This window comes from Temnothorax longispinosus, chromosome 12, assembly GCF_030848805.1.
Source record: "Temnothorax longispinosus isolate EJ_2023e chromosome 12, Tlon_JGU_v1, whole genome shotgun sequence".
Classification (NCBI taxonomy): Eukaryota; Metazoa; Arthropoda; class Insecta; order Hymenoptera; family Formicidae; genus Temnothorax; species Temnothorax longispinosus.
In genome coordinates, this window is record NC_092369.1 from 6,924,289 (window position 1) to 6,944,599 (window position 20,311).

Sequence of the window (20,311 nt, forward strand, 5' to 3'; positions counted from 1 at the left end):
GACGCGAATAAATAGAAAAGAACAATTAATTTTAAAAATGAGAAATAACACTTACCCCAAGGTTGCTCCGTCGGGGCCCGATGCCATTGCCAGGCCTCCTCCTCCTGTCCACGATTCGCCAGGTCCTTCTCCGTTGCAGCGTTAATCCGTACTCCGTTGGCCGGTTGGCGCACTCCGCACTCACTCACGAACGTTCACGAAAATCGATGATAAGATCGCGTAGCTTATGATCGCGCGATATTTTCGACACTTTGCACGACACTCCCGGCATTAATCTCGCGACGTACTTAATTACACGGCAACGGAAAAATTACGGCGGAGAAGCTACGAACGAAACTATACGATCTGCTCGACGCCGTGCCGCGATGTCCCGCAGGGAGACGACAATATGACGGAGAGAATTTCGTAAATCGCACGGTTAACTTCACTCGCGGACTCGCCAACAGCAACCGTGACGTCGCGTCACTACTCACTCGCGACTCGCGACTTTCACGAAAATCGACGATAAGATCGCGTCGCTTATGATCGCGCGATATTTTCGACACTTTGCACGACACTCCCGGCATTAATCTCGCGGCGAGTACTTGATTACACGGCGACGGAAAAATTACGGCGAAAAAGCTGTACGATCCGCTCGACGCCGCACCCGTGCCGCGATCCGCGATGTCCCGCAGGTAGACGAACATGGCGGAATTTCGTAAATCGCACGGCCAACTTCACTCGCCAAAAGCAACCGTGGCGTCGCGTCCACTCACTCACGACATTCATGAAAATCGACCGATATCGTCGCTTATGATCGCGCGATCTCCGCGATATTTTCCAACACTTCGCACGACACTCCCGGCATTAATCTCGCGACGCGGCACGTACCTACTTAGTTACACGGCAACGGAAAAATTACGACTAATTACGACGAAGAAGCCGCGCTCTGCACTGATGCATGGAGCGCGGGGCGCGGGAGTCGCGGGACGCGGGCGCCGCGCCGCGGCTAACGGCTTCTCGTCAACGCGATTGGTAGGGACAAAGTGGGGGCTACAAGTGTCTAGGCACGGTGCGCGCACGGTATGCGTGACGTCAGCACGCCTCGAACCGCTCCTCTACCCCCACTACTCGTGTTTACCGCGGCGCGCACGACCACGCTTTAACGTCGCCGGCCGCCGGCCGCCGCGCCGCTCTCACATCACAATATTCACAATCAGACCGCATCGCGGAATAATAATAGATAATACACGAATGAATCGCGCCCGCCGGGTCCCGGCGCGGCGGTTTAGATTACGAAAAACTGATGTATCGAATTTAATACATGTGCTTCGCGAAATTTATATAGATACCGAGGTACGTCGCATTCGATAAAGCTGGCCACACACACTTTCTGTAGAACGTAACAGTAGGATTTCGACCAATCGCGTTGCTCGATTCGAAAACGTACGGCCATACGTTCCCGAATCGAGTAACACGATTGGTCGAAATCCTACTGTTACTGTTACGAAAAAGTGTGTGTCCGGGGCCTAATATATTCGATAGTATAATATTGATTATACGTTCTTTCGGACGATCAATCTCGCTTTTACCGACAATGACTCCGCGTCTCGCGTTGTGTCGCGCGACTTCGAAATTCGGAAGGAACACGGATAAAGAATTTCATTAACGATACGAATGGACGCTAAAACAACTCCGCTGTTGCGCATCAGTCGGCGAGTTATTTTTCGAGCAGAAGGGATGAATGTATTATTTGTATGGTACAAATTTTAATTTTCTTTTTTTCTTTTTTTTTTTCTTGTACCGTCGTTGATATTGTTCTATTCAACATCAGCCTGACCTGTTACTCTAATTAGGCGTATATATTATATTGTACTATACACGAAATTTCAAAATTTTTGCACACAGATATATAATAAAAACATACATTTTTTACCATAATTTTTTCTTTTTAACAACATTAATTATTAAATTAACATTAAATATTAAACTGTTCACGAAAGAAATTGAATATCAAAATCTAGATACTTTAATTTATTATTGACGAACTATTGTTACACAATAATCACTTGCCCTTCCACTTCGTCATTTATGTCTAAAGCATAATTACTAATTGTAAGCTACTATATTAATAAAAAAAAGGATTATTATTGCTAATTTTTTTTATTCTAACGATTTTTAATGAGTGAGAATTTAGTAACACTATGTATAATGTAAAAAAATGTTTAAAAAATGTATATCTACATTTTAGATAACTGAGATATAACTGAGTCCTGGTAATAATTATGAGTTATATATTGTGAATAATTATAGATTACTGGATTTATGCGTTAAAATTTTGTGTAACATCGTGTATAGTACATATTGTATTCAGAAAATAGCGCAAAATGTACAAAATAATTATGTGACAATAAAGAATGTATATGTATATACATGATGGTTTTTATTCGCAGAGGCATAGGAGAGAGAAAGTGTGAGCGTGGGCAGGAAGATACGGCAAATTTCTTTTTTTCGTGATTTATTTGTAAATGATTATCTTACAAACAAGAGGCGCAAAAATATACAAGCTTCTTATGTTCGCAAGAAAGTAACAGCACCATTTCACGCCTTGCCATGAACGCGTCGTGCCCGACTAAGGCGTCATGTTTGTGCAAGTCTCATGTCACGGTACACTCGTTCTCGCGAAAGTGCACCAATGCAACTTGCAGCAATGTGCATCGGGATAATGAGAAAAGGAAAGATGATACGCTCGTAAAAAATTTTTTGGTGCCTCGCGTCTTGCAGACGCGTTTATACGTTCCTGCGTATCACGAACGTATCAAATACAATATAACAGTGAACAATATAATATACAAGTGATTCCTCCAGACTCTCTTCACCTCCGCTTTTTAGCCTATGAATACACTATTACACCGGTCCTTGTATTGATTTCGATATATTCTCAAATATGTATTGTATTTTTATTTATTTATTTTTTTCTTTTAGAAGCGTCTGTCAGGCGCCTATCATCGCATTATTATACATTTATATATTTTTATATAAACATATCGTAAATATCTCAAACATAAAATGATATTTTAATTCAATTTCGCTTTTTAAAGATATTTTTATCTTTAGTAAAAAAATAACTCTTTTTACCAACTTTATTTGTAAGAATTGTCAAATTATTGAGTTCTAATTTTGAATTAAATATATGTTATAATTTATAATACGAATTAAAAATTACGCAACATATCGTCTAAACTTAGTTATATCTTAATCAACAAAACCATTTTAATTTCATATTTTCTCGATGTGCATTATATCTATATGTAATCTTATAATGGCCCACAGATTTCCGACGAGATAGTTCTCCCATGAGAAAGGGAAAGCTTCCTCTCGCGTGTGGGAAAATTTTTTCACCGACCTCCAAGTGTCGTCCCGTGCGCACGGGTGGCTCTATTATGCAAGATAGAAAAAGTGCCAATTATACCGGCGAAACCGCGTACTCGAGCTACTTACTCGCTAATGAAAAAAAGGGAGCGCACAATTGCCATTGATCTCTCCATTTGAGAGCGACTCTCGGAAGTAAAGAGAATAAGAAGATACGAATGAGAGAGTAAGTACTCTCTGTAGTATTTTCCATCTTATGTCCATCGTAGTTATAAATGTGACCCTCGAGAATAACTCTCGATGATATTTCACTCAAAGACATGATGATCAAGGATGGACGTTTTCGATTATGCAGTCAGAAGACATACCACGAACACATAGAACGGAAACGAAAACAGATCGGTGTTTAGAGTTGCCCCGACGTTATATCGCCAAGTTTGGTGCGCTCGCTTATGGATAAAGTGTACCTAAGTATGGCATCTTCGCATACGATAATACCTAAGTAATGTATTACTTTCTTCTATATCATAGTTACGAAAAGAACGACATTTACACGGGAGATACTTCCGACAGTGGAAAAGGAAGAAACGTGTTGATGCGAACGTCTTTTGTGTGTACTCATATCTTATTATCTTCTCCCTGTCCCATTCTGACCATAAATTAACTATCAATTTTAAGACAACACATTTTTAGACAAAAATATTCTTATGTTTTATCTCGAGAACTTCAAAATTTTCCGCACGTAATGTAAAGAAAAGACAATAGAAGTGGAGCGAAAACGAACAGGTCTAATATTGATTAATAAATATTCGAATCCTTATCGTTATAAAGTCGTTATAAATTTTGATACATATATCGATATACGTAATGACGTTCAAAGACTTAACATTTAGAATATAATGTCACACATCTGGCTAAACAAATTCTTCGTAAATTGATTTATAGATCGACAAAATGACAGTCTCATATACAAATTCTTGCACGTAGTGTCAGACCGATTATCATGTGTGGGCACTTGAAACAGTAGTTGTTAAGACACGTTCGTGTGCTTTTACTTCCGTGATTTTGTATGTATCAATATCAATAAACAAGAAGTACGTAATTATTACATATACATATATACACATATATTGTATAGGATTTCACAAAATCCAAATTTTCATGAAATCACGTACAAGGGGAAATAATAACTTTAGAACGTGAACGAAATATTATTTTGCCAATACATGCAAAATGAATATCCCGTAAATATATTATTGTGCACTAAAGGTATTTTCAAATTTATGCGTCAAACGAACGCACTCTACACAGCTATTATGAGATTAAGTTAATTTTGAACGTTATAGAAATCGAGATCGGGAGTAAAAGCTATCGGAGACACATACGAACGTGTTTACCTGGCAGTGTAAACCACTACCATTTCCCTCAAATGATTACACATAACCGGGAGTTATGTAGGGGAGCTGAGCTATTAGTCATTAATCGGGTCGATTAATTAACAGGGAACGAGGGAGTAAAGCTACCGTACGCGTCGCGCGCCGTTACAGTGTAGTACGCATACGTTTGTGCGTGGGTGATCCCATATCCACGTCATGCGAAGCAGGCCGTTTGTGATGCCGAGCAAATTCGTTGCTAATAAAGGCCGACAGTTCGGCTTGTCTTCCGCCACGTCGAGACACTGGAGAACCTGGAAAATTTTAATACTTTTTTATCATGGGCATCCGCATATCGTTCCGCGTAAAGTCTTCATACTTCGTCACGTGATTCTACGTTCAATCAAATATGATTAAACCTTAAATCGGAACGATATAAATATTTTAGCTAATACTAAGTAGGGATGTTGCTACTGCAATAAATAATATAGCACTTACTAACTGTAACAAGAACATACATAAAATTTAAAAAAAATTAAATTAAAGGATAGAATAACATACCCGACAATGCTTCCCTAAATGTGTGTAACTCAGGATCTGGATCAGTGCCTGTTGTCGGTGCTGGAGCGATAACCATACTCGGTGTTTGACTTTGAGACGACGGGGAGCCACACACCATCATACGTGGTTTAGGTGAACTTCTGCAACATTATCAACATATCGTATCGTCAATAAGCAATCGACTTATTTTATTTACTGATTTATTAATTTATTTGTTCATTTTTTTTTAAACAAATTAATAATTTATTCGCAATAAACTACAATGAAGATAAACCTGTGTGGATGCGGACGAGGTGGAGGTGGAGGCTTTCCAGCGAGATATGCAAGAAGATCTTCCCTGCGAATCGTACGTCTTTTTTTCCTAGCCCAGTTCATTATTTCTTTACAACGTTTCTGCTTGCCCATTTCTACCCCCAAATCGCTGCATCGCCTCATACAGTCCACTGAATCTATTTAAACAATTCTTGATTAACTTTACAGACAAGTGCATATAAATTTTATATAACAGAGACACGCCTGTTACAAAATTTAACATAATAAAATCCATAATACAAATAATATCCAAATTATTTTATCGTGTTAAATTTTGTATCTACAACCAATAATCTCTGTTTGTAAGACGCATATCATTATCATTTTATTTTTATAACAATGTCGTTGCACGTGATATAATGAATCATATAAACAAGGATTGAATATACCTCTTTTATGTGTTACTCTTTATGTTTTATTCTATATACATATATATTCAATCATATAAAAGATCAATATAAACAAAATATATAAAAATATGTAATAGATAAAAATTGAACTCTTCTACGTAGAAGATTTTTTAGAGGAGAAAACCCGTGATAATGACAGACAGAGATAACGATTGCGAAAAGCGAAATATGATAAAGCTATTATGCTCGGAATAAAGAAAGAACACGTCTTTGTGTTATCACAAACGTCAAGTTAACATTTTTGTGACACTGTTATCTCTAACGTCAATGACAGCACGAATAATTTAACATTATTACGAACATTATCAAAATAATCATTAGTCATCAAATTTAAATATCAATAACTATGTTCCGGCCTTAAAATTGACTTAATTTGTCTTTTCGCTCTGTCTTCTGTTAATATTTTATACGACACACATTCAATATATCGTGAAAATGGTACAAAAGCTCGTTCTCCTTTTACCAGCACGATGAATAATAGATCGCTCTTGCCAGATGTTTATTAATTAATGAGTTTTTCAGTGTATCACTATTTTTATCATACATATGTCTCAATACCCGATTCTTTCTCGTACCAAAAAAAGTATAATTTTGCAAATTATTGTACTCCGATATTAATCATGACAACACTTTCTCTCAATTTTACAAGGATATATTAAGGCACATCGTGCTATTGATTGAGAGAACCTAAATAAAAAAAGAGCCGTGTTGTCTCAACCGACACGTGACACTGGAGCAATTCTGCTGGATTAAATATACGCCGCCTATATACGTGTTATAAAACGCCAAGATAATCAGCAGTTATCCGGAATCAGACGTGACGTCAAAAAATATCAAAAAACATGACCAACAAATTAATCAATTGACCTAACCTATAAATCAAATAATGAAGAAAAAAATCACAAGCAAATTCTGTTTTTTATCCGTTTGAGAGCCGTTATGGTAATTCTTCCCCATAGATTTTTCTTTGTACCCGTGAATTCGGTAGCTCATAATTAAGTCGTTAAAGAAACTCGACACGTTCATTTCTCCCATGGTTCGTTTCCAATGATTTTGCGCCTGTTAAGAAAGTCATGCGTCCCGCGGTGCGGAGAGACCGCACGGTCAATCTACAAATTCCTCGGTGCCACGTTAATTGTAAATCCTTCCTTTTTGGTTAATGGCCTCTTTACAGAGGACAATACGGCCAACGTTAATTGTAACGTTGCATTCAGTGCCCAATAAACAGCTGACCCTGAGCGGTCAGCCATCACGTGGAGGAGGGGCCATTTTCATCGGTAATGATGATCGCACGCGCGTTCACAATAGAGGACAAACACGAGCACGAGCATAGATGGTAGGAACAAAGATTTCAGCCACGGAGAAGATGACGCCTCGGAGCTCGGAGCGCACGAGGCGAGGAGACGGAGGCGGGGACGAGGAGGAGGAACGGCAGGAGGGGGAAGAGGAGCGAGAGAGAAGGAAGACCGTGCCGTTCTGCCGTTTACGTTAGCGGTCACTGTTGACAATGGGGCACCATAAAACACTTGAGAAATCACGCACCTTTGTACAATGACGTGACGGTACCAGCGGCCGTCTGAAAGGGCACCCACAGCGATACACCCAGCGTGCGGTCTGCAAAATAACGGAGAAAAAAGAACGGAGGAGGTTAAATTAATAAATGAATCCGATCGATATTTCGCGCGGAAGGAGTCACGAGAACGAGTCTCCCGCACATGAACGACGTTGCGCGAGATTATCGTTCTCGTAACGGCGCGACAAAATGGATGTTACGCGAGACGGACCGAATTCGCGGCGCTACGGGGGAGCTCGACCTTGGAGGCGGCTCGCCGTAGCGAACGGGGGGAGGAAATGAGAAAAGAAAAGAAAAAAAAAGAGAGGCGCGAAGAAGTGTCCCACGGTCTCGGAAACGTGGGGGGATCACCTTTGTACAACTGGGCGATGGCTGACGCGGTCGTCTGGAATTTCGTCCACATCTGCTGCGAGTAGAGCTCCTTCTCGTTGTGCAGCTGATTCTCGTAATCGGGCTCGGACTCGAGCGCCTCGACGCACTGCTGCTCCCAATTGCTGTACCAGAAGTCCATGATCGGATCGTCCTCGCTCCTGTCGTCGCTCATCGCGGTGCCGATCCGCGGTGCCACCGATCGACGCACCGCCGCCGCCGCTCCGCCGCTGCTGCTCACTGCTGTCGATGCTGCTGCTGCTGGCTGCTATCCGGAGTGCAACCTCACGCACTCACTCCCGCACACACCACGCGCGCGGCGCACACCACGGAGGACACACACACACGTGCGCGCGCGCGCACGCACGCACAAGCGAGCGAGAGCTCGTCACGACGATATATCTGTCGGACCTCGGCGGAGCGTGCGGGAAACCGGAGCGAGTGAACACGCCTCGCCCACTCACTCTCGCGATACGCACGCACGCACGCACGGGTGTGTGCGAGGGCTGAATCACGCGCACAATTCGCGCGAGGCTATCCTTCACTTTCGAGATCCAGAGTCTCGAGAGCGAGCGAGTGGGTGTTGAAGCTCCGACGACGGCGACGACGACGATTTCGATGGTCCCCCGTCTGGCCTCGCTTTCCACCCGATCCGATCCACCCAACAAACCTCCTCTATTCGCACGCTCGTTCTTCGCCTGTTCGCGTCGCCACACGTAGGCCTTCGCCTGCAAATCAAGTCGCGGCCATTACGATATACGCCTCGCGTCAGATGCGAGCGAGCGAGCAGCAAGTACGTCGCAGTCGTCGCACGATCATTCGACACCGAGGGACGGAGAGAGCAGGAGAGAGTGACCGAGACGAGAGCACGAGAGGTCGGTCCGTCCGGTCCAGATAGACAGCTCACCGCGCGGAGGGAGTCGAGCCGTCGACGTCGACGGTCGAGCGAGTGAACGGCCGGGCAGGAGAAATTAATCTGCCGTATGCCATATGATGAGAAAGAGGACGGCTCCCTCTGCCAAGTGGTATCAACGTTTTGCGTAACCGCGCGAGAATGGATCGCGAAGAAATAACTAGAATTTAGTCGGGAAGCGGCGAATCAAATGAGGGGAGCGCGAAATGGCAAGCCTGATCGGGGCTTTGATACGCGAAACGGAACGTGATTGGCCAAGCTGTCGCACAAGAGCTGCGATCAGCTTGGCGCTAAACTTTAAAAGATTCTTTGTCCTGTTCGATTAATACTTTATTTTTTTAGAACTAGAAAAAGATAAGAAACTTCGGTTAATATTTTCCTTGTATGCCGAAATTATCTTTGTTTTCATTTCAGACTATTGCAGTGGATGATATTGAAATAAAGACGAAAATCCCATAAGTACGATACAAATAATGCGTTTGTGACGAGTCCAATTTCAGATAAAAAAATACATTCTTCATAAAAAAAAATTAAGTTTATGATAAAAATTAAATCCAGTCACTTTGATTGAAAATATCTGCAATCTTTCGTTCCATTCCGATTTTAACCCACGAGATTCTTCTAAATTCTTCGATTTGTGTTCTCTCGAAGCATCACGCTCCTTTCTCAATCACAAAACTTTTATCTCCTTTCTTTTCTTCTTTTTTTTTCCAATTTGAGATGTAAGTAATAAGTCGAAAGTTTAATAAATACTGCAACAACATAACTAAAAACTGAATAAGACCTTCTTGTAAGCTTAATTTTATATATAAAATGGATAAATATATATAAAATAAATATATATATCATTCTTTTCCGCACCACCATCGTACCACGTGTAAGCTAAACACAAAGACAATATCTGTATCCTCCACTGGAAGCTCCAGTGGCATCACATACTGTAAACATGCAAGTATATGACTAAATATTACGTTGACTAATGAATACATTCTTGCAAATATTATTAAATAAAGAAAAAATATATATAAATATATTCATATAATATATAGTATAAATGCAGAAAATTAACAGAATTCTATATTGTTTAATTAATGCCGTATTTCGCATGTACTTTCCGATTACTCCAGATATATAAAACCAGCATGTCTCGTACAGTTGTTTATTTAAACAAAAATACACATTTGTTAAATAATTAAAAATGGTATAAACACTCGTTACACTAGCTTTAATATAGATGCCTTTGCAGGTTGTCTTTTAAATAATATATTGATTCAGGCGCATTTTCTAAATTTTTCTACATATAGTACTTTTGCCTTGTGCAGCATCTCGTATTTCGAGTATTTTTTTTCCATTGCGTGTGCGACATTAAATAATTGTCAACAAGTTTCTGAATATTCTCGATATTCGTTTCTCTCCGAACAATGCAGGCATATATATAATATACAATTCTAACAGATATTATATGATGACTGAATCCGTTCCAATTAAGTTATTGCTTGTTATTTTCAAAACTCGATCTTTCTTTTTACGCAGCGATAAGAACGTCAATAAACTTTCCGATAATCCCTATTCTTATCACAGCTAAAACATACTAATACATAAATAAAAAGTAACAAAGATTGCGTTCTCCTTCAGCATTTAATATACATTTAAAAATTAATAGTTTATGCGTGATACAAAGTATGTTGGAATCAATTGTTTAATGTAAAGCTACAAATCTCGACGTTACAATTGTAGAAATTCATATTTTAATCACATGCACTTATGTGTGTTGTGTTTGTAGGTGTAAAGACTATAAAGATTTATTTTTACGAAAGCATACATATTTACAAATATTTTGCATAAATGTTACTGCACATAGAAATTACAGAATACCTCGTTTCGCTATATTGAAGACGAAATAGAGCACTTTCTCTTAGTAAATAAAAAATCATGTATACTGCCGTAATACACATAACAGGACAGAGCGCACAGCATAAATATATAAATATAAATAAATAAGTTCTAAAAACAATTTAGAATTTTACGTTTGACCATAATTCATTTGATTCGAAAAGTCGTTATTTACATTTTTAAGGGATCTCGAGATGTGCTAGCTTTCCTTTCACTTTTATCATGTTATACAGTCTTTGCAGAATTATTCATGTATATTAATTGTATATTAACACAACCATGTATATATCTATCAAAATAAAGTCACATTAATCGATTAAAGCAAAAATAAATCGAAACGGTTTTTGCACTATATCGCGGGCCTTAAAAATATAATTAGAAATACCTAAGTAATGACTCCTTGAAATAATGATAGAAATTATATGAGTTACTATCCAAAACAATTATAAATTATGCTTGCTGCGACATATTATTTTGTATCGTGCCGAGTGTGTGTGCCATCATTTCGTATTATAATAAAATTATTCGATATATAACATTTTCGAAAGCTTCTCTAAATTAAATTCAAAATGTTTTACGGTGAATAGCCCGTATACCATCTTCCTCAAATTCTCTTTTGCTCACCCACATCTTTTTGAAGGTGTCTAAAGAAGCCAAGATGGAACCTCCAATCCAAGTACTATATAATCGTTCCTGAGGCGCAGATATCTGTTAAACCAGAAACAAATATAATGCTATTTCTGAATATACTATAATTTTTTGATTCACTATTTAATTTATATCTTATTTTCATTTATTCTCTTTTTCCTTACCCTTATTTTAATGTCTTTTGGCGACATCCTACGAATCTCCGATAATAATCTGTCACCGAAACCCTAAACAGTAAATATGAGAATCTTGTTACATTATAACAATTCTTTTGTACAATATAGAAAGATAAGAATACAAAAAGATATAATTTTTTATATTCTTTCTTTATTTTACACATATATTGATTTGTCTGCTTACGCGGAATAATGTCGATCCTCCCGACAATACGATATTTTGGAATAGAACCTTTCTCAAATCCAAATCAGACTTCTGAATGGAATACGTTAGTACTTCATGAAGGCCTTCGCATTCTTCACCTATCAGATCTGGTCTAAACAGCACTTCAGGAGCTCTGAATCGTGCCGGACCAATCTATATTGAATAAAACATACATATAAGAAGTTCGAACTTGCTATTTTGAAGTTATATACAATTAATATTTTTCTAGTACATATTACTAGGGTTCAAGTTACTTTATTACCTCCAAGTGACTGCCGTCAGGTAAGACATATTGAAACTTCTCCGTCTCTATTGTTTCTTCTTTCTGAGGATTGCTAGCGAGGTAGCACGCTCGCTCTTTAATTATTCTGACAATTTCAAATTCCGCTGTGGTCTTGAAATTAATACCTTCCTTGCGTAAAAGTAGCCTAAGATGCCTTGTAACATCACGTCCTGCTATATCAACTCGCATTATACTGTGAGGCATAGCAAAACCTTCGTAAATAGGTACAGCGTGCGTAACACCATCGCCAGCATCTAGAACTACTCCCGTAGTTCTGCCTGTTGCATATCTGCATTAATAAATAACAAAGATCATTGTTATGCAATCCAAAACGGTCATCTAATCACCATAAACAATATAATTTCGAGTTTCTAATTTCAGAAGGTAAAAAGTTACAAATCGTTTTAACACTGATTATTGCAAAATATTACTTACAAGCTAAGTACAGCTTGCATGGAAACAAATAAAGCTGGAACATTAAACGTTTCGAAAAATATTTCGGCTGCCTTCTCACGATTCTTCCTGGGGTTTAAAGGTGCTTCTGTAAGCAACACCGGATGCTCCTCACTGAACGTAGCTAACTGATCTTTACTATAAACGTAAGACCAGATGCGCTCCATGTCGTTCCAATCTGTGACCACACCGTGTTCCATTGGATACCGAAGAGATAAAAGGCCACGATGCTCCTCCGCTATTGGACCCACGAACAGATCTCCTTCCAAAGCACCAGCCATAACGCGTACATGTTTTGGCCTCCCAATGCTAAAGACAGGAAACATGCATTAATTCCTTTTTTTATCAATCAATAATGTTGCTAATGTAAAAATTCTAATTTATTTTAAAATTCGTCATATATCATATTTTTTAACGTCATATTGATTTTTAACATTTCAATTAATTAGTTTTTAGAAGCTGTAATAACATTCTCAGTCTGTCAGAAAGTCTCATTAAAAAATAATATAATTAACTTATTAAATAATGTCTCTAACTTTGTTAACATAGATAGAGTTATCAATTTTGTTTAAAATAGAAAATTTTTACCAAAAACGACAAATACACCTCCAAGTTTTGTGGCAAGCGATTCTTCCAGTTGAGAATTAATCAGCAAATAATGAAATCAAAGCTTGATCTAGACATTCTCGATATATGTCATCAGAATAACTAGCCATCTAACAGTAAGCTTCAAAAACAGGAGACACTGTCACGAATGTCAATAGCGCTCTCCCTGCTACTTACTAATTCGGAAATCTGCATTTTGGTATCTGATCGCCCGCGAACCCTGCCTTGATCACGCCGGATCCCTGAACAGAACAAGATCAGATTGTAATGACAACGTTATCGATCCTAAATTGGGAAAAGATTCGCATAGCGTCATCGTATCGACATTATCATCATCATCCATCTCGACCGGACTGTCGATGAAGTCAATAATAATTCCCGTTTGCGGTCGGAAATCAAGATACGAATACAAATCAATAACGGTAAATAAAATAGTAATGCGGACGCGAGAAAAAGCATGAAGCATTCAACGTCGTGTCCTTTTGAGCGACAATTCCTCGTCGACGTTGACGACCGACATTGAAGTTTGACACATCGCTCGCTTTCTCGGGGACACATCGCGAGAGAAACTGAACGGCGGGCGGGCACTTACGTTGTCGATAACCACCGGCTGATTGACGATCACGTCGTACGGCTCCATAATACGAAATCGGAATGTCCACGCGACGTTGTTTCGATCGAGGACCCACGACCGTAACCCCACGGGCACACACCTATCGTCCTATCCTTCGAGCGAGGCGTCTGAAAGGAGTCATCAGCGATCGAGCGACCCTGCGATTCGAGAATCGTTTCTCGAGGTGCGTCGCGAGCAGGAGTGCCAACCCTTTTGCAAAGCAATAGGCCTATTCTTTTTAGCTGAAATTCTCGCACAGTTCATCTTTTCTCTTTTTCTCTCTAATGTGAAAAGAAAAAGAGGATGTACCCTATTAAATACTCCCTTCTTTCACAATTTGCTTCACTGTTTATGAGTTTCAGTTCAAAATTAATAAAAACTATTTGGAATGCTGTAAGAATAATATATAATTGTAGAGCATTAACTTTATTTTTATATTTCAATTTGTCAAAATATTTAATTTGCAGCCTGCAAAAAGTTGACATACATAATGAATTATTTATTGTAATATTTATATACTGTTATAGACGGCAAGGTTTCCTGATTATCTGTATGCATTCTGAGCGTTTAGATATAAAAACAACATTAAAAAGAAAAATAGCTCAATTTATACAAAAGCTGGATCTTTATACAAAAATATGTGCGTTACATAGTTTAGAACTATTACGTACCTTTTAAAAAAAAACGCGAGATTGTATAATTACTCCGCGATAAATGTGAAACTATTATATGTTCTAGAAACAAAATTAAAATTCTACATAAGCGCAAAAGAAAAGGTATATTCATTTTTCACCTCAATGTGTAAATAACATTTTATTACGCTATACGCAGCCTGAACTTCCGTTTCAAAAACCATTTTTAGAAAACGGCTAGATTAGCAAAAGCTCCTTTTTGTACAACCATATAAATAAGTGTATTTCGAAGTGTGCTACAATGATAAAACACAGCGCTTTTCCCAAAAGAGCTTAAGATTAGGGATGTACAAGTTTTAAGTGAATCACAGCCAAGATTTGAAATCTAGCTTCTTCCTTCAAGACAATTGCACAGTATCATTACCGCATTGTGTGAATTTACAAATTATAATATAATATAGAGTACATAATATTAACAAAATAAAAAACCACTGAACTGTGTAAAAACAAGAATATTGCTTTACTTAAAATACATCTATAATTTTTATACGACCGTCATACATATTTTTCAGCACAGTATCGTGATTTAATAGAATATTCTATATTATTCTTACTGAGGATATATTTTAGATAAAGTATTACTTGTTTTCACACACTTGATCCTTATTTTGTTAACATTATGAACTCTATATTATAATTTGTAAACTCGCACATAGGGTTTATTAAAATTAAAATGTTATATAATGAATGATTTCAATGACTGTCATACATATTTTTCGGCATCGTGATTTAATGGAGTATTATATACTTATAGTACTTGTAGAAACATTATAAGTAACGCTTTTGTTAGAAGAAATGCAACTATCTTCAATCTAGAATTTAGATTTAGATTTATTATCAAGAATATCAGGCCATCAAGATATCAAAGAATATTATTATCTCTCCCAATTAATGTAAATTGTACGTGCGAGTATATCATACAACTATAGCTTGACATGTTTACAAATGCTTTTCTTTCCGACAACACAATGATTACCCAATGATATAACATTGTATAAAAGATAAAAACATAATATACACACATAACGTAATAGTGATACAACAAAATAATACAATTATACAATTGTCGTTCTTCTGTCTAGTCTAAACGCAAAGTGCTATCAACAGATCCACGTGATAACTCGAATCTGAATGAACACTTCAGTGTCTTTTGATTCCACTTTCGGTGAAATAGTTCAAAATGATCATATTCGATATATACACATTAGCACGACATTTAATATATTTCTGCCATAAGTAGTACGACTAAGGAAGTCCAGCCGGTGAAAGGGTGGCTCCCTTTGCCCTTTCCTTCCGTGCTGTCGTAATGCTCCCACAAATATCCGGTCTTCCTATATTGCATAATAAGATTCTGTATCAAATTCTTTCGCAACTCTTGGTATATCCTTCTCGCGCTTTCCCGATACGGTCCCGTTACGTTAGAATAATGATACGCGGCCCGCACTGTCAAGTAATTCAGATTTATCCAGATTGGACCGCGCCAGTAAGGCGCGTCGTGTTCCGTATTGTATTTCATGTATAAAGGCGATGTTTTCGCGAGCGATCGTAGTCCATACTTTGTCCACAATAAATCAGGATCCCGTAGATCCTGCAGTATCTTCCCCAGTTGTGGCGAATCGGGCTCGACAATCTGTAGAATGAAAGGGAACAACGATACGTATCCAAAGGTTGTGTCGACGAACTTCAAAGACGGATTTTCCAGTACGATGCGTGTCATTTCCGGCGGTTGTACATTAGGTTGTTGTTTATTTGCACGAGGTGGCGGCGACGCGAGTTTCCGTAGAACCACCTTGTCGGTGTGCAAACCGTAATCAGAATATGCTTGCGCATTCGATGACCAATGTAGTTTGTTCAACAAGTTATTATCAGACAGATACTGGAATGTTTCTTGGTACCTCGTGGCAGGGTAACTCAACGTTTCGGCGAGTTGAGCCATAACGCGAGCGGCGAAGGCAATCCAGCAACGCAAATCAACGTGACGTTCGGACACACTTGGATGAGAAGCTCTGGGATAATCGTCCAAGCCGGATGTGAGCGTTTTGGGATTCAACTCTCTGGTAGTCTTCTCGTCTCTGCCTCGCCATCTGTACGTACTGGGCAGCTCGCCGACTTGCGTGACGTTAAACCACGAGAACCATACCTGCAATCGTTTATACAGGTTGTTGAGTAAACGGAAATGTTTCAGCAAGTTCTGCTCTTTATGCTGGAGCATAAAGTCGAGCGTTAAGAAAAATGTAGGCGGATTCGCATTCGTATTGATCTGAGTCACGAACTCTTCGGGTACCTTGGCCAGAGCTTCCTGGCCCAGGATCATCTCCCTTGGTATCCAGCCCTCGACGTTCATCAGATCAAACCAATGGCTTATGATATCTAATTCTATTTCTGTGTCCCAGGCCGAGATAAGTAAACCGTGAAAACCTTCGTCCCACAGGAAACCTCGCGGGAAAAAGCTTCTGCTTGGTACGGCAGTATACAAAGGTGCTTTCCAATAAGGCACAGGTCCCTTGGTATATGTACTTTGCACTTGCGAAGTCCCATAAAAGTAACCTACCGAGCCTATAAGATTCGAAAATGCCATCTTCGCAAACGCTACTTCATCGTCCGTATATCCCTTGGACTTGAGTTTGAAAATAGTTTCAAATTTCTTCGAAAACAGTTCTCTGTGTTCCTTAAGAGCCTCGTCATAAACGTTGCCCGTTAATTTCTCTATCCTATTACTAAAACTGCCAGATTCATAACTAACTTCGATCTCAAAGGGGATTTTTCCCGTCACTTGAGTAGCGATGAAATTTGGATCCTTCTTCTTGCCTTCAGGCAGCAAAGGCAATTGTTCGCCAGCTAAAACTACGTGTTTCTCCATGGATCCCTTCTGAGTTGCGACGCGGAGATTTTGCAGTACCGTTTCTTTCAGTACGTGTAGACCAGGAGCGACTGTCGCTAGGAAGGAATGCGCTTCCACAGTGCCATTTATTAAATTTACGTTTATAACGAAAGATCCCAATCCCTGCGTATTTCCTTCTATTCCCGTCAAACGATTGTAATCCCCTAAATTAGCCTTTATCCAACCTTTCGTGCCTTCCTCGATAGCGGTATAAAATAACAGCGACATTTCTTCTCCAACCCGTTCTTTTTTCGGCGATACCGCAATTCTCGCGGTCCAGTCACCACCGTGATATCCACCAGGTCTTTTGACGAATGTTGTACTTATAACTACAGAACCGTCTACTATTTCCTGAACGCCAAATGTTCGTCCGTCGTGCTCCAACCAGGCATATCTATCATTTAAATTTCAATTAGTTGCATCAGTAGAAAATTATTTCTGACCGAAGAATATTCCGATTACGGTACCTGTCTAATTCATCGCCTTGCTCGCACCAATGTCTAAATCCACTCCCATCGTGGCGTAGGTAACGTGGAATATACCACATCAAACCAGTCACCAAGGAATGCGGATCTCTTGTTTTTAAGCCGAAATACACACCGGAACGGTAGGTACCCCAATATCTATCCGGGTCGTCCAATCCAGATGCAGTAACTAGCTAATTTTAAAACATTCGAATTGTCCGGATTACAAATCTGCAGGTATTTGATAGTTTACACACAGAGAGTATATAAAAACATATTGCATATCTAATATCTCCAAAGTTGCACCAATTAAACCTCAACTTCCTTATATTGAACAAAATACTATAACAATCAGATGTGTATCTCTTATAGTTTTGGAGACACTATTCTGTAACGCTATGCTTGATATTTTACAGCTTTTATCTCATACTCGTAATAATTTATATTTATAACAAGATCTTGAGAGTACGTAAAATTATTCAATGAATCACATGCCTTGTTCACATCACATGGAGTATTAACTCTCGTTTCGAGGTATCCCTTGTATCCAAACCAAATGGCAACGGCCATACTCGCAGTGACGATTATAAAATTTATCGGCATTTTTAAACTTTTATTCGTCTTAGACGTCTTGGCTCTTATCTTCGTGGCCTTCTCTTGCGTTTTGCCTTTCGCCATTCTAAAATTCTTAAGTATCCTGAAACAAAGAAGTCACGATGATAATACTCGGCGAGTAAATACAATAATATACATGGAATAATTTAGCACAAAGATTCTAGAGGCAGAATTCTGTAACTCTTAACGATAGTTAAGGAGTTATATATCCACCAAATGTATACATGTTAAAGCTTCTTCAGATTTTATAAGCTTTCTTTAGAAATTATAGAATGTGTGAGCAAAATCTTAGAATATTTCAGAAATTCAGAATTTAGTGTATAAAGAATTGTAGAAAAGATGTAGACTTTCTCAACATTTCTGAAGTGTCCCAATTAAAAAATAATAATAAATTTTCTAAAAATCAAATTCATGTAGGAAGTTCTAAAAAATTATTTATTGAAACAAACAAATGCATCCACTGCTTTCACATTCCACGATTTCGAAGCCACTTTTATCGAAAGCCACGATTTAAGAAATTTAATCTTCCTTTATTTATTCGTCAATTACTTTACTGTTTCTTCGAGAGCCGCTGTTCCGCCGGTAGAACCATTATTTAAGTCTCCTAACCCTTATCATTCTACGTCGGCTACGGCAAGCGACGGCAATGTTCAATTAACTTGTACTATTCGCAAATGTTACTCACGTTAATGTTTCGTATCGTTATATACAATTGCTTAACGACACGGTAAGGAGAAGATCAGCGAAAAGCGTCACCGAGCTGAATGTCAACAAAATTCTTGAAGCAAAAGATGGACATGAAAAGGTTCATCGATCGTGGAATCGAGGTTCAGGCTGCCGACGGCCGGGAACGAACCCAGCGAAATACAGCACGTGGATTTCTCTTCCTCTCTCTTCCTCTCTTGCGGCGTCTAAAATTCGTCGAGATCACCGTGTTCCCTCCGACATATGGCAATATGCCGGCTTAGGTTATCTCCCGTCGCCACACCGTTCGTAAAGCCTCGTGAGAACCTCACGATAAGAAAACGACGAGTGTCTGAGCGGTGCACGCGTCGCAGTCATTCGGCAACGTGGATGATCCGCGTTGAGATTTCACAGTCCCGTTATTGATATCGTATTGTCGAGTCGGCGAAATGAGACGCAAAGGCATCGCCAAGATTATCAAAGATTATTTTCCAAAACTCCGTATTGTGTGAAATTCGTCCATAATTTATCTACGTCTACGGCGTCAGTCCGACGGAACGCGCGAAAGCTTTTCATCCTCTCTCGCCGAAATATCCAAAGAATTAGACTCGGGATAAGATTATTAGAATTCGCGATAACAGCAGATCAGCTGAGACGTCGTCGACGCATCGCCAGAATTATTTTTCAAAACTTTATATTGAAATTTGTACATAATTAATTTATCTACGTCTACGGCGTCAATCCGACGGAAAACGCGAAAGCTTGTCGCCCTTTCTCGCCTGAAATGTTCGAAAGATTATAGACTCATGATAAGATTATTGAAGCTCGTGATAACGCTCCGAGATGTTGGCAAGTTTTTCAATTTAAGGGGGAGGTACAGTCGCAGAAATCATGGAGCAACAAACCCTACCTTTATGCTTTTTCTTATCACTGGGTCAATATGTTCAGATATTTTTTTTTTTAAGAAGAGATTGAAAAAAGGATTATAAAAGTCAGTACTTCCCAAGAAATATATACTCAAAAGTCGAAGTTTATCAAAAGTTTCAATTTTGCAACGATTTATCTTCTTTTTCTTTGTCTATCTCAAGCCAAGAATGCAAGAGTAGAGGGTGCTATATATAGGTGACAAATCATATAAAGATTTAAAATAAATTCACCTCATTTTCCAGACATTTTAGATAGTATGTCACAAAATGATTCTATATAGCTCAAACGCCTAGAAAACAATCTACTTCT

General features: G+C 38.9%; 3 protein-coding genes across 4 annotated transcripts; all 3 read right to left on the minus strand.

Annotated features, from left to right (window-relative positions):
• Positions 1–2,480: 2,480 nt before the first annotated feature.
• Positions 2,481–8,905, minus strand: LOC139822977 (HUWE1-associated protein modifying stress responses 1). The gene is made up of 5 exons (XM_071795215.1): positions 7,932–8,905; positions 7,550–7,621; positions 5,560–5,734; positions 5,286–5,425; positions 2,481–5,038 (listed from the first exon to the last, which is right to left on the minus strand). The coding sequence occupies exons 1-5, from the start codon at positions 8,122–8,124 to the stop codon at positions 4,893–4,895; spliced, it is 726 nt and encodes a 241-aa protein (XP_071651316.1). The 5' UTR covers positions 8,125–8,905; the 3' UTR covers positions 2,481–4,892.
• Positions 8,906–10,007: 1,102 nt separating this feature from the next.
• Positions 10,008–13,900, minus strand: LOC139822975 (Actin-related protein 1). The gene is made up of 7 exons (XM_071795214.1): positions 13,719–13,900; positions 13,304–13,368; positions 12,503–12,829; positions 12,047–12,356; positions 11,764–11,937; positions 11,568–11,630; positions 10,008–11,463 (listed from the first exon to the last, which is right to left on the minus strand). Exons 1-7 carry the CDS (start codon positions 13,764–13,766, stop codon positions 11,320–11,322), a joined length of 1,131 nt encoding a protein of 376 aa, XP_071651315.1. The 5' UTR covers positions 13,767–13,900; the 3' UTR covers positions 10,008–11,319.
• Positions 13,901–14,539: 639 nt separating this feature from the next.
• Gcs1 (mannosyl-oligosaccharide glucosidase) lies at positions 14,540–19,590 on the minus strand. Of its 2 annotated transcripts, none has more exons than XM_071795188.1 (4): positions 19,077–19,590; positions 18,272–18,473; positions 17,780–17,970; positions 14,540–17,706 (listed from the first exon to the last, which is right to left on the minus strand). In XM_071795188.1, exons 2-4 carry the CDS (start codon positions 18,452–18,454, stop codon positions 15,648–15,650), a joined length of 2,433 nt encoding a protein of 810 aa, XP_071651289.1. In that variant the 5' UTR covers positions 18,455–18,473; positions 19,077–19,590; the 3' UTR covers positions 14,540–15,647. The 2 variants fall into 2 exon arrangements, with proteins under 2 accessions (XP_071651289.1, XP_071651290.1); XM_071795189.1 differs by lacking the exon at positions 19,077–19,590 and adding an exon at positions 18,941–19,055.
• Positions 19,591–20,311: the final 721 nt, after the last annotated feature.

Bases quoted from the DNA above. Each gene is read 5' to 3' on its own strand.
- LOC139822977 (XM_071795215.1), bottom strand. From the start codon at position 8,124: ATGAGCGACGACAGGAGCGAGGACGATCCGATCATGGACTTCTGGTAC. The intron at 7,622-7,931 runs GTGATCCCCCCA...GTTATTTTGCAG, and splicing joins CATCGCCCAGTTGTACAAAG to ACCGCACGCTGGGTGTATCG. The intron at 5,426-5,559 runs GTTTATCTTCAT...ATAATGTTGCAG, and splicing joins CCTCGTCCGCATCCACACAG to AAGTTCACCTAAACCACGTA.
- LOC139822975 (XM_071795214.1), bottom strand. From the start codon at position 13,766: ATGGAGCCGTACGACGTGATCGTCAATCAGCCGGTGGTTATCGACAAC. The intron at 13,369-13,718 runs GTAAGTGCCCGC...TGTTCTGTTCAG, and splicing joins AGCCGGTGGTTATCGACAAC to GGATCCGGCGTGATCAAGGC. The intron at 11,938-12,046 runs GTAATAAAGTAA...TATTCAATATAG, and splicing joins CTGACGGCAGTCACTTGGAG to ATTGGTCCGGCACGATTCAG.
- Gcs1 (XM_071795188.1), bottom strand. From the start codon at position 18,454: ATGGCGAAAGGCAAAACGCAAGAGAAGGCCACGAAGATAAGAGCCAAG. The intron at 17,971-18,271 runs GCATGTGATTCA...TTTTAAAATTAG, and splicing joins CTCCATGTGATGTGAACAAG to CTAGTTACTGCATCTGGATT. The intron at 17,707-17,779 runs GTACCGTAATCG...TTTAAATGATAG, and splicing joins CAAGGCGATGAATTAGACAG to ATATGCCTGGTTGGAGCACG.